Source organism: Stegodyphus dumicola, chromosome X1, assembly GCF_044657685.1.
Source record: "Stegodyphus dumicola isolate Sdum_Otavi_A_Nest chromosome X1, ASM4465768v1".
NCBI lineage: Eukaryota > Metazoa > Arthropoda > Arachnida > Araneae > Eresidae > Stegodyphus > Stegodyphus dumicola.
This window is the reverse complement of record NC_140780.1, coordinates 184296238-184309652: the sequence shown is the minus strand read 5'-3', so window position 1 is coordinate 184309652 and position 13415 is coordinate 184296238. Positions and strand designations below refer to the sequence as shown.

Sequence of the window (13415 nt, the reverse complement as noted above, 5' to 3'; positions counted from 1 at the left end):
ACCGTTTTGTAGACAAGTATATGAACCAACACCTTGCTAAGGAAAAATTAAGAGCAAAATTGTGGCATTCAACCAGTTCAGAAGAAATATATATTTTTTTAGGCATACTGATTTCACAAGGTATAACACTTAAACCTGATACAGTCAAAAGTCGTTAATTCGGACACCCATAATCTGGAATGATCTATAATCCAGACCTCAAAGCTAAAAACTTTCTGCGCATGTGCCGCGTTGGCACATGCGCACAGGCGTATTACATGTGCGCGTAAGACCTTGACTACTGCGCATATGCGTGTGCGCAAGTGCAGAATACATTTTCGCCAGCTCGTTTAATGCATAACGGACGGTGTAAGCTAAAATTATCTAATTATCTATTTCAGTTAATGTTGCAGATTGCATTGTTCCTTAATATTGGAATTGGATCAGGCTTATTATTTTTTGCAGACTGTAAGAGCAATTTTATAAAAGTAAACTTGAACTTTCGATTATGTCAAATAGAATTTCCGATGCTGGAACTTCCAAAGGATCTACAAAACAAAAGTATGTTTCGATGTCCAACAAACAAAAAGTGGAATTGCTGCAAAAAATGGATAAAGACATGAAGAATGTGACAGAGAGGTTAGTGAAAACGAAAAAATTTCGATTGACAAGTTAGTCGGTATTCTCGGCACAGCAATTAACGGGACTTGAACAGCGGAACTTTGTAACTGAACAAGAAATTATGTCTTTTTATAGAATTAAAGAGAAAGTATTATCACATAAAATGAAGCAACTTAAACCACTTACATTGAGAGAAATGTTTAATAAAGTAAACAAATAAATATTAAGCTTTTTTTTTTTTTGTAAATTTTGATACCCTTTAGATCATAATTGTTCTTTATTTCATAAATTACGGTTTCATATTTTTAATTTTAGAATTTCTGCATGCCATCTTACGAGATTTAAACTGATGATCTATAATCCGGAATCGCCGAAGTCCCGACGAGTCCGGATTAACGACTTTTGACTGTATTACACTTTACTGGTCTAAAAATAAATTGATCGAAACTCCATTTTAAAGATCTTTTTTATTATAAAAACATCATTTTTCTTATACTTACATCTTTTTATTATGCTTTTATTCTAAACATCGAATTTTGTGCATTCATTTTTTTCTTTTATTCTTTATTTTCTGAAAGTAAACAGTTTTTAGGAAGTAAAACTTGCACTTATTTTTCCCCTAATACATCACATAACTATGTGCATCTGTGTGAAAAACCGTGGCACTGTGAAATGAATCTTGTACGTTTTCTGCGGTAGTTAAGGGGTTAACCAGGTCTGGTCCCCGTTGATTATTTTCTTTCCTTTTCTTGGAAAAACACTTTAAAGCAAGTGGTTTTGGATATAGCCAATATCCATTGCAATGTGAACATACACCTAAGTGCATCCCACAGGCTGCCTTTGCCCAGAGTATGCAAGACTTCTACATGGGTTTCATGAGTGCCTACTGTAGAAAGGTGATTATTTTGAAGGACAATAAGTTAATTTTTTGCATATGCACTGCCTTTTCTGTAAATAAATAATGAAATCAATCAGTCAATATTAAGTTAGATAAGCAAAACATGTAAGGTGAATCGACTTTAGAAGGTCTATGCTTTAGAAAAATATTCTTCTGGCATCTGGTTCCTATTGGGAAAACTTCTGTATGGACAAAAAATGCCTGACAAGAGCTATTAGAATTCAGGAATTTTTATCTCCTAGAATATTATAGAACCTTTAAATGTAGAAACCGTAATTTTCTGCTTGAACCATACATAACATGATGATAAAATCACTCTGCATAGTTTATGAAGTTGTGATGACGTGCATTGTATAAATTCACTAACAGTAATTTGACAATTTACTGCATATTTGTTTTTCGGATATTGACTTTTATCTTTGTTCATTTTAGCCCCACTGAACGTAACTAATTTTTTTTTTAATTCAGACTTTTGTATCAAAATATCTAGTGTTTAGGAATAACATCTTCAAAAGTTAGTTCTAAAGTGTGTTTTTTTTTTTTTTTTTTAATAAATAATACTGCATGTGGCTCTTGTATCTATCTGTAATTAAAGTTATTTTGAATTTTCTTACTATCATCTGTCCTTTTCTCTGTGTTGCTGAAATTGAGTTTTAAAAGTTCCTTCATAAAGTTATGCAAGTTTCTGATTCAGCTATTTATCACCAGTAATATTTATTTAGTTTGTGCATAGCTTTTACACTGATTCACAAAATAATTTGACTTTTTACACTGATGCCAGGTCTTACCATAGTTCAGACACTTGAAATAGTCTTAAATTGTTCTATGTTTAGAACATACTTTTATCCCCTGATTCTTAGTATTTCTTTATTAGCTTTATAGTTGTTTACTTATTTCCTTTTGCATGCCTTCTGATAATAATTATTACATGCAATAACTTTTATTCTCACTGCAGTATCTGTAATTCCAGAAACACTTTTATTAAGCTGTCCATCATTTGTCATTGTTGTTTTTTAAGGGATGGTAAATTTAAATGGAATTGAAAAAGAATCTTACTAAAAAACTGAAAATCAAAAATACAATATTATAAATTATTTTGATTAAAAATATGAAGAATGTTTCCAACAATTTTAGCAATTTAATTTTTTTTTGAAGTTCTGAAAAACTTAATGTTATTAAAATCGGAAAAAAAGCAAAAGTATTTTTACCTAGATATAACTATATATCTTTCTTCTTTCTCCCATAGTTGTTGAACAATTAGGTACCAGTGCCTCATTATACAGTCGTTCCATCCAAGATGATCATGTCTGTCTTCTAGTCAAACACATGGTAAATATTGCTTTTATTTGTTTCTTAAATTGAGAAATTCATATGTGATCAAAAAGTCTATCTGTGCATAATTTAAAATTATTATTTTATTTATCTTCAGCTGTAAAGTATTTTGAAATAATTATTTGGAGTCATAAGCCATGTGTAATAGCCAGTTTTTCTTTGAAATATTGCATTTTATGAGTAAATTTTGCATTTTTTTGGGGGGAGGGGAGAAGGTGATTTAAATTGTACATCATATAAAAGCAGAGGTATCATAATTATGCTTTCATATGATAAAATATGTTTCATATTACTACTGGTAACTATGCCTAGAATACACTTAACTGTATTTTTTTTAAAGGCATAGACTTTTAGTAGTAATATTAATTTCTTTTATTTTCAGAATCCAAATCATATAGGAATTGAAGCAAAGGGGTCAAATCCGTCTTTGATTACTGGTCTGCTAGAAGAAATAAAATGTATGTTTTTTTCATCAGAAGATATATCTTAAGTGTTTTATAAAATGGTAAAGGACTTCTTCAAAGAAACTTGTGAAAAACATTAAATATATTTTCTTTGCAACTTTTCTGTTCATTTTACTTTGATTTCTGTGCACAAATTTAATCATTCCATTTGATTAAAATTGTGTTGCAAATTACATTACCTCTACACAGTTTAATTTATTCCCTGTGTTTAAAATTTATATTTTTCAATTTTAGATTTTTTTATATATATATATTTATATTCTGGAAGACCAATAATTTTTAATATTAGACATCAAATATATTTTGTTATTAAAATAAAGCCCTTGCAAAAGTGCCGTTTTTTACTACAGTAATTGTCTGTGCTGTTGAACATAACTTAAAACAACAAAAACAGTTGCTTGATTTAATATAAAAAATTTCTAAAATTTACATCTATGCTTAGTGAAACATTTATTCTTGTTATGAAAATTCATTGTAAATAAATAATGGTTGAAAATAAATTTGTCTAATATAAACAACTTTCTTTATTTTAAAAAAGTTTCATTCTCACAGGTATGTTGGTAAAACATGGTATCTCCAACGAACAATTTTAATGCATAAGTAATTGATTGTACTAAACTACCACAGAAGTACTGTATTATGGAATGAATTCATGCATCTTCTGGCTATTACCTTACTAACATTGCTAGAAATCAAGAAATAAAACAATGAAAACTGGTGCAAGCAGTGAATTTTATGATAAAAAAATTGCAGTGCAGTTACTTATGATACTATACAGTTTATGGTAAAAAGGCAGTGCAGTTAAATCGCATTGCTCTTTAATTTTCTTCAGTTTGTGTTACTTTTATTTCTTCAACTCTGTTAATTTTATTTGATATAACATATTTAGTTAAAAGATCAGTATTTCAATGAATATTTCAGTAAATTGTTTATATCACAGAGATTTGCACAGATAACAATCAGTGGAGTAAATAAGGGTATGCAAGGAATACCATCGCATAGGGGCTCGAAGGTTTAGGGGGCCCTTGAGTGTCCTACTGAACTACATTTACATATTTACATGCTTAAACTTAAAACACAGATTCTGTTATCTGACAACACATACATTATAGAATCCTTCTTCTTTTAAGTTTTTAAGGGCCCCCTAATATACGACACAGATAGGGGAACCTTGGAAGCAAATGAAACAGCTAAATACAGATTAACAGACACCCAAATTTCACCTGAAGGAAAACAAAAAGGTTGTATGCTTTCGTTTTGATTCCCCTCTAGAGGACAGCTTTCAAGTTATTAGTAATAACTGAGGCCAGGCTGTTGCTCGTCTACTGTGAGAACAAGTTGTAAATTTCTTGAGGTGTGCATGTGCAAGATGCAGTCCAAGGTGTAAGAGAGCTACGTAAATATTTCGAAATTCTTCAAAATATTTACGTGCATTTCGGAGAAAGTTTAAAAAGATGGAGTTTACATTCTTCGGGAGACTCTGATACTACTCTCAAAATTCTAAATCCTACAAGGTGGGCTGGACGATTATCATGTTTGATAGCAATTAAACGAAGATACTTTGACATCTTAAAAATAATAAATTAAGTTATATTAACATCAAAGAAAGTGCAAAGAAAAGCAATTGCAAATGGGTTAAAAAATGGAGTCTTAAATTTTTATTCTTAACAATTTTTATGAAAAACGTTTTATCTTTTACTAATGCAACGTCTCAAGTATTACAAAGAAACTCAATCTTATAAATATCTAAAAGATGTTTCTATCAGTATGCAAAATATGAGAAACAAGTTTGAATATATTATGAAAGAAGCTGAGTTTGTTGCAAGTAAATGGAGCACAGGAACTAAATTTGAAAATGAAAAAAAATAAAGGCAAACAAATTTTTATGGTTTAATGTGAGGATAACAGGTTTGAAAATTCTAAAATATTTTTTAAAGTAACTTTTTTTTTTTTTTTTTTTTTTTTTTTTTTTTTTTTTTTTTTATGCTCCTGCCTCTATTTTAAATACTCAGTTAACATATAGAATGACTGGAATGACAAGAATCGTAAAAATCGCAATAATGTTTTCCTTTTCTGGACCTAAAAATCTGTTATCATTAACAAATGCTGAAATTATTAATAATATTTCAGAAATACAAAAAACATATAAAGGAGACTACTAATGCACTGGAAGTAAACTGCTGTGATTTATAAATGCTTTCAGATCAGAAATCCATTAAGGATTTAGTTAAATTAGCAGTAATAAAATATTATGACATGGCAAGCAGTTATTCAGAAGTGTGCAGTTTATTTGTATTGTGTTTATCATTACCTGTAACTACAGTCGTGAGTGAGAGATTATTTTCAAAACTGTAACTAATAAAAACATATTCGAGAAACATTATGACACAAGTTCGGTTTTCAGACCTATCACTATAGAGTGTTGAAGCTGAGATGTCTGAAAAAATAGACTTCCAGGTATTAATAAATAATTTTGTGGAAATGGAGGTTAGGAGCAGCAAATTTTAATAAAGAAAGAGTTTTGTCTATATGACGAATTTTGGCCACCAGTGTTATAATTATACTTAATTATGAAAAACATTAGAGAAGACCAGTATGGACTGAGAAAAATTAAAAGAAAACAGGGGAAAATTGACAATACATAGTTTTAAGAAAATCATGTATTCAACTAATTGCGTGTACCAAAAAGTATTTTAAAAAGAGAGGGGAAAAAACTTTACCATACTATACCCTAAAAAAACTTTACCACTTACCATATTTCCTACAAAAATTGTATGTTCAAATAATTTTCTTTATGAAATTTATGATAAATATGTTTTATATTTAACAAATGTATCATTTACATCATGAAAGTTCTTATTTATTACTTGTACATCATTGCATAAGTCATGTTCACAGAGCACAGAAAGTAAATCACTGAGCACTATATATTAGTGTAATTTCTTATTTGTACATTTACGTATTAAGCTGAGTTTATAGCATAACCAGTTATTTATTAGTTTGCTAAATTAAACGAAAAAAAGTAGATTAGAGCAGGTTTTATATATTATTTATATTATATTTGTATGTAAAACTTACTGTATTTTATTGAAAAAAACCTCCACAGATCTAGGCTTTTTTCCTCTTCGTAATGCTATACTTTACATCGACCTGTTCCTTTTTTTATATAGACTTATTCATTTGTTATCAGTATGTATCTCAGTGAAAGAAGAGAAAAGTCTCTCACACTCACACATACGCACACAAAATATCTTAAATAAACTGGTTAAAATTATATGATGTCAAATATTACACCCAGACTAAAGTAAATTTGCATTTTACAGTTGGTGAAGGGAAAATATTTTCTTTATTATTCTTACTTCATGTTACGTATCTTTCAACTGGTTTCCTAAAAACGTGCTTTTATTTTTTAATAATTATTCCAGATGTGATAAAAATCATCATCAAAACATTGGCTTCTGGAATACTTGATTTTTTTTTTCAACTTTCCATTTTTTTAAGCACAGTTAGTTTATCAGCAGAGCCAGGAAAAGTTTTTGCATAGGGGCCCAAGAGCTCTAGTTATGCCACTGATAACAATGATGTCTGTCCATAAATTTAGACACTGCATGAGTGCTATAACATATTCATTATATTTTTACTGTCAAATTAAGCCAATTACAGTGACAGAGCAGTGCAGAAGTTATGAAATCATATTCATATTAATGAAGTTGATTAATAAGAAGCCATGCAGTAATTTCTATTGTATTTTGGCATTTTTACTACCAATACACTCTGTAACTTTTCTAAGATTTTCTGCATATTTTAATATTCAATTGTTAAATTTCCTTTATTAAAATCCTTTAAAAAGGCTTAAAAGATGGGAAAAACTGTCATGATCATTTACATTATAAAATGCATTTGGCTTAAGTTTTAGGGGAAAGAAGAACTTAAGAAGGGAAACTTCTGGTGTATGGACCATCCATAGCCACCTCACCCAAGATTAGTTTCATTATTTATATTTCTGGTGTTCCCTCAAACTTCATAATGCTTATCAGTGTGACAACATTTAAGGGCTAGTATGTGTCTAGATTAAGTAATAAGGCTAAACTGAGAAGAAGCTGTGGTTGCTGGATGGAGAAAACTGGTCAGATGGAGAAAACTTGGAGAGACAGCCTTGGCCTGTAGCAGGCTGTAGATCTCAAAAAGAAGAAGGTAACTAGATTTAAATTTATTAATTTTGCAAAACACGAAGGCCATGTGCAGAAGATGAAGCCATGCTTTGCCTCTGTTTATATAGCACATGGGGAAAACTTATGCAGTCAGCCCAGTTATCCATCACGATCAAAAGTCAGTATGTTACCAGTGTTTTGTGATTTTAGCCATTTATCCTTTTGTGCACTGATTTTGAAAACCATTTATGGCTCCTTAAAATTACCATTTATAACTTCATATTAGGGATTTGAAAGCATGATGTCACTTTTGTCTTTGTTTAAAATATGCAAGGAAATTATATTTTAGCAGTGTAAGTTAACTGCTGACTATTTTGTAGCTTATGTGTGTATAATTTATGATCCTTTGAATAGGTATGAATGCAAATGGTGAATTATTAGATTATTTTTTAAAGAGATTCATCAATAATTAAAATTAATATGTATTTACGTGAAAGTTACAAGCAAATGATTTATTAATTAAATTAAAACATTTTTATCATTTAGCCTTGAGTAATAACATTATGACAGCTGATCAAAATATTGTGAACCAATGACTTGATTAGTATCACTAGGTATTGTTGTACCCTTACAAAACTTTCTAAAGTATTCCAGATAGTGTTACCTGGCACTTATATCTTGGGTGATCATCATTAATGTAGGGGAGATTAGTTATTTTTTATTAACCGTTTGAGTCCCAGGGGATATTGAAAAAACACTGTCGAAGAACCCCAAACAGCGCAACCCAACCGCACTTACTCTATATGAGTATGAAAAGTCCCAAGCAGCATGATAGCACTTGTTTTATTTTATGTCGAGAAATACCAAGTGAGCTTTGTTTATTTTACATCGATGAATGTCAAATGAAGCAATAGCACTTCTTGTATTTGTTAGGTAATGTGATTCTTGTCTTTTTCTCATTGCTCCATAACATTTATTGCAGATTGCAAAGTGATCAGACATATTCTTGCGTGTTTCTCATTTTGTCCACCATGTTCAAAGTGTGCTGGGTTTTCTCGACATAAAATCTCAACAGCGAGATCGCGCTGCTTGAGACTCAAACAGTTAACTCATCCACAGCTGATCCTAATCCAATAAATGTTAGTAAAAGTTTTCAGTGTGCAAAGAATTTTGAACAAGTGTAATAATTTTTTAAAAATATTGAGCTGTTTTCTCTTTTCTGGTGACTGTGAGCAGTAGCTGCAGTGCAATAAAGGTTATTTGATTTAGAAAATTTTTTTAGCACTTTGGTAAAGTCTTGCCCATTTCTGCAACCCAGAATATTTCATTTTACTTTTGGTCAGTCATAACACATCTTGGCTTAGCTGCAGGAATGAAAGATGTTACGAATTTTGTATATATATAAATAATTTTAGTGAAATTATATGCAAAATTGTAGTATGTTTTGTGTAATCTAACATGAAAAATCTGAAGAGATGAAGATCTGCCAGAAAAATATTACAGAAGTATATTATTTTTGTAAGTCTGTATCGATGGCTATCTTGCTAAATTGGCGAGGTATTGGTAAGCTGGCTATGGTTTTGGCGACTAATTTTCTCACCAAATTTGGCCCACCAGCATCCGAGCGGTAAAGACACTGAACACTGGTAGTTCGGTCCGAGGTTCGAATCCCGCGAACAGGTTGGCTGCATGGGCATTTTCGGGGGTTTTCCCATGTGTAACGTGTATACGAACCAGTTTATCCCTACCTTTAGGCAGATAGTCCTCGTGTGCTTTGCCATAATTGAATAATCCAATCCTATCTCTCCAAATTTGGCGTAACATCGCTAAAGGTCACCAGACGGCGATATTTTATTCTGGCCCCTGTATAACTACACTGAAGTGACAAAAGTCATGGGATACCTCCTAATATTTTGTCGGTCCTTCTTTTGCCCGGCGAAGTGCAGCAACTCGGCATGGCATGGACTCAACAAGTCGTTGGAAATCCCCTGCAGGAATATTGAGCCATGCTGCCTCTATAGATGTCCATAATTGTGAAAGTGTTGACGGTGCAGGGTTTTGGGTACGAACTGACCTCTCGATGATGTCCCATAAATGTTCGATGGGATTCATGTCGGGCGATCTAGGTGGCCAGATCATTCGCTGGAATTGTCCAGAACCAATCGCGAACAATTGTGGCCTGGTGACATGGCACATTGTCATCCATAAAAATCCCATTGTTGTTTGAGTACGTGAAGTCCATGAATGGCTGTAAGTGATCTCCAAGTAGCTGAAGGTATCCATTTCCAGTCAATGATCAGTTCAGTTGCACCAGAGGACCGAGTCCATGCCATGTAAAAACAGCCCAGACCATTATGGAACCACCACCAGCTTGAACAGTGCCTTGTTGACAACTTGGGTCTATGGCTTCGTGGGGTCTGCACCACAATCGAACCCTACCATCAGCTCTTACCAACTGAAATCATGACTCATCTAACCAAGCCACGGTTTTCCATTCGTTTAGGGACCAACCGATATGCTCACGAGCCCACGAGAGTCGCTGCAGGCGATGTCGTGCTGTCAGTAAAGGCACTCGAGTCGGTCTTCTGCTGGCATAGCCCAAGGAAGACAAATTTCGCCTCACTGTCCTATCGGACACGTCCCTCGTACGTTTCACGTTGATTTCTGTGGTTATTTGATGCTGTGTTGCTTGTCTGTGAACATTGACAACTCTACGCAGACGTCGCTGGTCTCGGTCATTAAGTGCAGGTGGTCGGCCACTGCGCTGTCCATGGTGGGATGTTATGCCTGAAATTAGATACTCTCGGCACACTCTTAACGCTGTGGATCTCGGAATGGTGAATTCCCTAACGATATCCGAAATGGAATGACCCATGCGTCTAGCTTCAACTAACCATTCCACGTTCGAAGTCTGTTAATTCTCGTCATGCGGCCATAATCGCGTCGAAGCCTCTTCACATGAATAACTTGAACACAAATGAAAGCCCTGCCAAAGCACTTCACATTTATACATTTTCTACGCGATACTACTGCCATCTGTATATTTGCATATTGCTATCCCATGACTATTGTCACTTCAGTGTATATTTGGTACTGTAATTGAATAACTGTTATTGCCCCTATGCGTAACTGTAGCCATATCTGGCCCTTATGTGTAACTTTATAACCTATATGCCATTCTATAATTTCAGGAAATGGAAAGTACTAGAGATTACCTGGAAGCCAGGGCAAAATTATAAACGATGGGAGGGCATCAGTTTTTCTGAGTTGTTAGTTCAGAGCTGAGTTCGGAATATTGAGAGCTTCATCATTTAGATGCACTTTCCATTGCATTGTGTTTAATGTTCTTAATAGTTTGAAGTGTAACTGCTGTTGTGGTATCCAGAACTGTGAAGTAATTTTTGGTGGAAAATAAATTTTATCAAGTTATCATTGTAGTGCAAAGCGTGATGTTGACATGAGGAAATTTATTTCAGTTATTAAATTAATGCTCAATGATTATGATAAATTTATTAAGTTAAAACACACAGAGCAGTTTTATGTGCATTCAATCCATTACGAGCACCTCTGCATGCAACAATTTTTAGTGTAAGAATTTAAGTGTTGAATGCTGGTGACACGAGCAATGGGTGAGCAACTAGGACAGCTGGTTACAGCCTTTGCTACATTCCAGGAAAAGATGAAAGGTGCCATCAAATCCGTTTAAAAAGAGATGAATGTTGCCAAGAAAAGATTCAAGCAGGTCAAGACGAAATGAAAAGAGAAATTACTGCCATATTAGAAAACAACTTTGAAGTTATAGAAGGCAAGTATAGACACGGTTGAAAACAAATTTGGAGAAATTGAAAAATTAGTTTCTGCTACTGACTAATAGATTGGCAAAAGAGTTTCTGCTGTCAAACAGCATATCGATTACAGAGTTTCTGCTGCAGTCACCAAGGAAGTTGGCAGCTTAATGAAACCCATAATTACAGCAGGAAATAATGCTGCGGCTTTCAAATTCCTCTAAAGCGATCTACATACGATGGAAAGACCTCATGGCAAATGATCAAAACTCTCTTTTCTGTAGTGGCAGATTCAATTGGTAGCCCAGGCTAATGCCTGCCACCTTGCCGTTTCTTTAAAAACGGATCTCCTTCAAACTGTGCCTGTAGCATAAATCTTAAAGCCTTGATTCGAATAATCATTAATAATGCAGGGGGAAAATTGCTGTATCTCCACATCTGAGAGATTTTTGTTCTGGAATTCATGCTCATTTATTTTGATACACTTTACTTCTTCAGAAAAATCTTCCTCATTGTAAAAAATAATACACCTGCTGAAATCTAGATCAAGATTGCTTTGCATGTCTTCAACGTACTGGCTAACCTAAGTAGCACATGACGTTGCAAACTGGTCCGAGAGGTTGCTAAGTGGTCGTGGTAACTTTTACAACGTCTTTATAACGTTGCGAAGACGCAAAATATCTGCCGTTGAATGTTGGCAATTTGCCGACGTTGTTGAAACGTCATAATATGAGCGCTAGTAGTACACCCCCACTACAGTTGGTAGAAGTGACGTCAGAGAAAAGGGGTGTGTCCTCCGCCACGTTGGATCACGTGACTATCGTCTGCCATATTAGATCGCGTGACCTTCGTCCGCCATTTACTGTACTTCCACCTGAGCAGTTCGGTTTTCGCAGCCAACTTTCCACCACCAAGCAACTGATTAGATTGGTTGAGTTTTGCGGTGACGCACTGCACAAAAATCGAAATGTGGCTCTCCTCATGCTGGACGTGGCGAAAGCTTTCGACCGCGTCTGGCATGAAGGACTTATCTACAAATTAATTCACCACAATCTTGACAGAGAGATCATCTTGCTCATCGTCTCTTTCATTTCTAACAGGACTTTTTCAGTTTCCATAGGAGATGACTCTTCTTGTGTCAAACCAATAAATGCTGGAGTCCCCCAAGGATCAATTTTGGGACCCATTTTATATCTCCTATACGTCGCAGACTTCCCTAATGTTGACAATGATCCTAACTATTTTCTTGGTTGCTACGCGGATGACACAGCTTTAGCCGTTAAGTCCGCTAGCGCCAAACATGCTTTTTTCAAGCTACAACAACGCATGCCTGACATTGAAGAATGGTGCCAAAGATGGCGTATCTCTATTAATGCACAAAAATCGAACCTATTAATGATTAGGAAGAAACGCAGACTTATACAATTAAATGAAAATATTACACTGTTTGGGGAAACAGTCCCGCATGTTGAAGAAGCCACTTACTTAGGAGTCGTATTTAACAGACAACTCACCTGGAAGAATCATATTAAAAACCTGAAGAGAAAAGCTTACAGCATTATTAACTGCCTCAGGCCTTTACTTGGCAAATACTCCAGCCTTGATCTTCGCAGGAAAAGACTTCTATATATTACCATGATCAGGCCTATTTTAACTTATGCGTCGCCTGCATGGACCACTGTAAAAGATAATGAAATTAACCAGTTACAGATTATACAGAATAAAATGCTTAGACAAATGACTAATGCACACATGTACGTTAGTAACGTCACATTGCATCATGACTTTCAACTCCATTCAATTAAAGAACATCTGCACAAGCTGAATACACAATTTTTTAATAAAGCACTAAACTGTGACCATCTTGCTATATTTGATACTTTTAAGTATATTATCTTCTCTGACGACGAAAAACTGAGACCTCTCGCGGCTCACCTCACTCACGACTCTAATTTTCCAACATAATCAAGAATTGTAAATATTGTAAAGCATCTTGTAATTTATATTTTTACTTTATGATTGTATCTTTATTATAAAAGTTTTTGTATTTATTTATGTATCTTGTTAGTTCACATGATGACTTTCACACTACCCGTCTGTCCATGATCGTCTCCTTGCTTGGTCTGCTATGTTGGCCCCCTTATTACCACCTACCTCTCTAAACTGATGATTGTACTACTGCGAT

The 13415-nt window shown here is 33.9% G+C and overlaps 1 protein-coding gene across 3 annotated transcripts in view; it reads left to right on the top strand.

Moving 5' to 3' along the window:
* Positions 1-3812, top strand: part of LOC118186050 (AP-3 complex subunit delta-1-like) — a 401929-nt gene extending 398117 nt beyond the window's left edge. For all 3 annotated transcript variants that reach the window (XM_085808093.1, XM_085808094.1, XM_085808095.1), the window contains exons 30-31: positions 2745-2827; positions 3213-3812. In XM_085808093.1, the coding sequence (XP_085664219.1) occupies positions 2745-2827; positions 3213-3320 (191 nt within the window). In that variant the 3' untranslated portion in view covers positions 3321-3812. The remainder of the gene's footprint in view (positions 1-2744; positions 2828-3212) is intronic.
* Positions 3813-13415: the final 9603 nt, after the last annotated feature.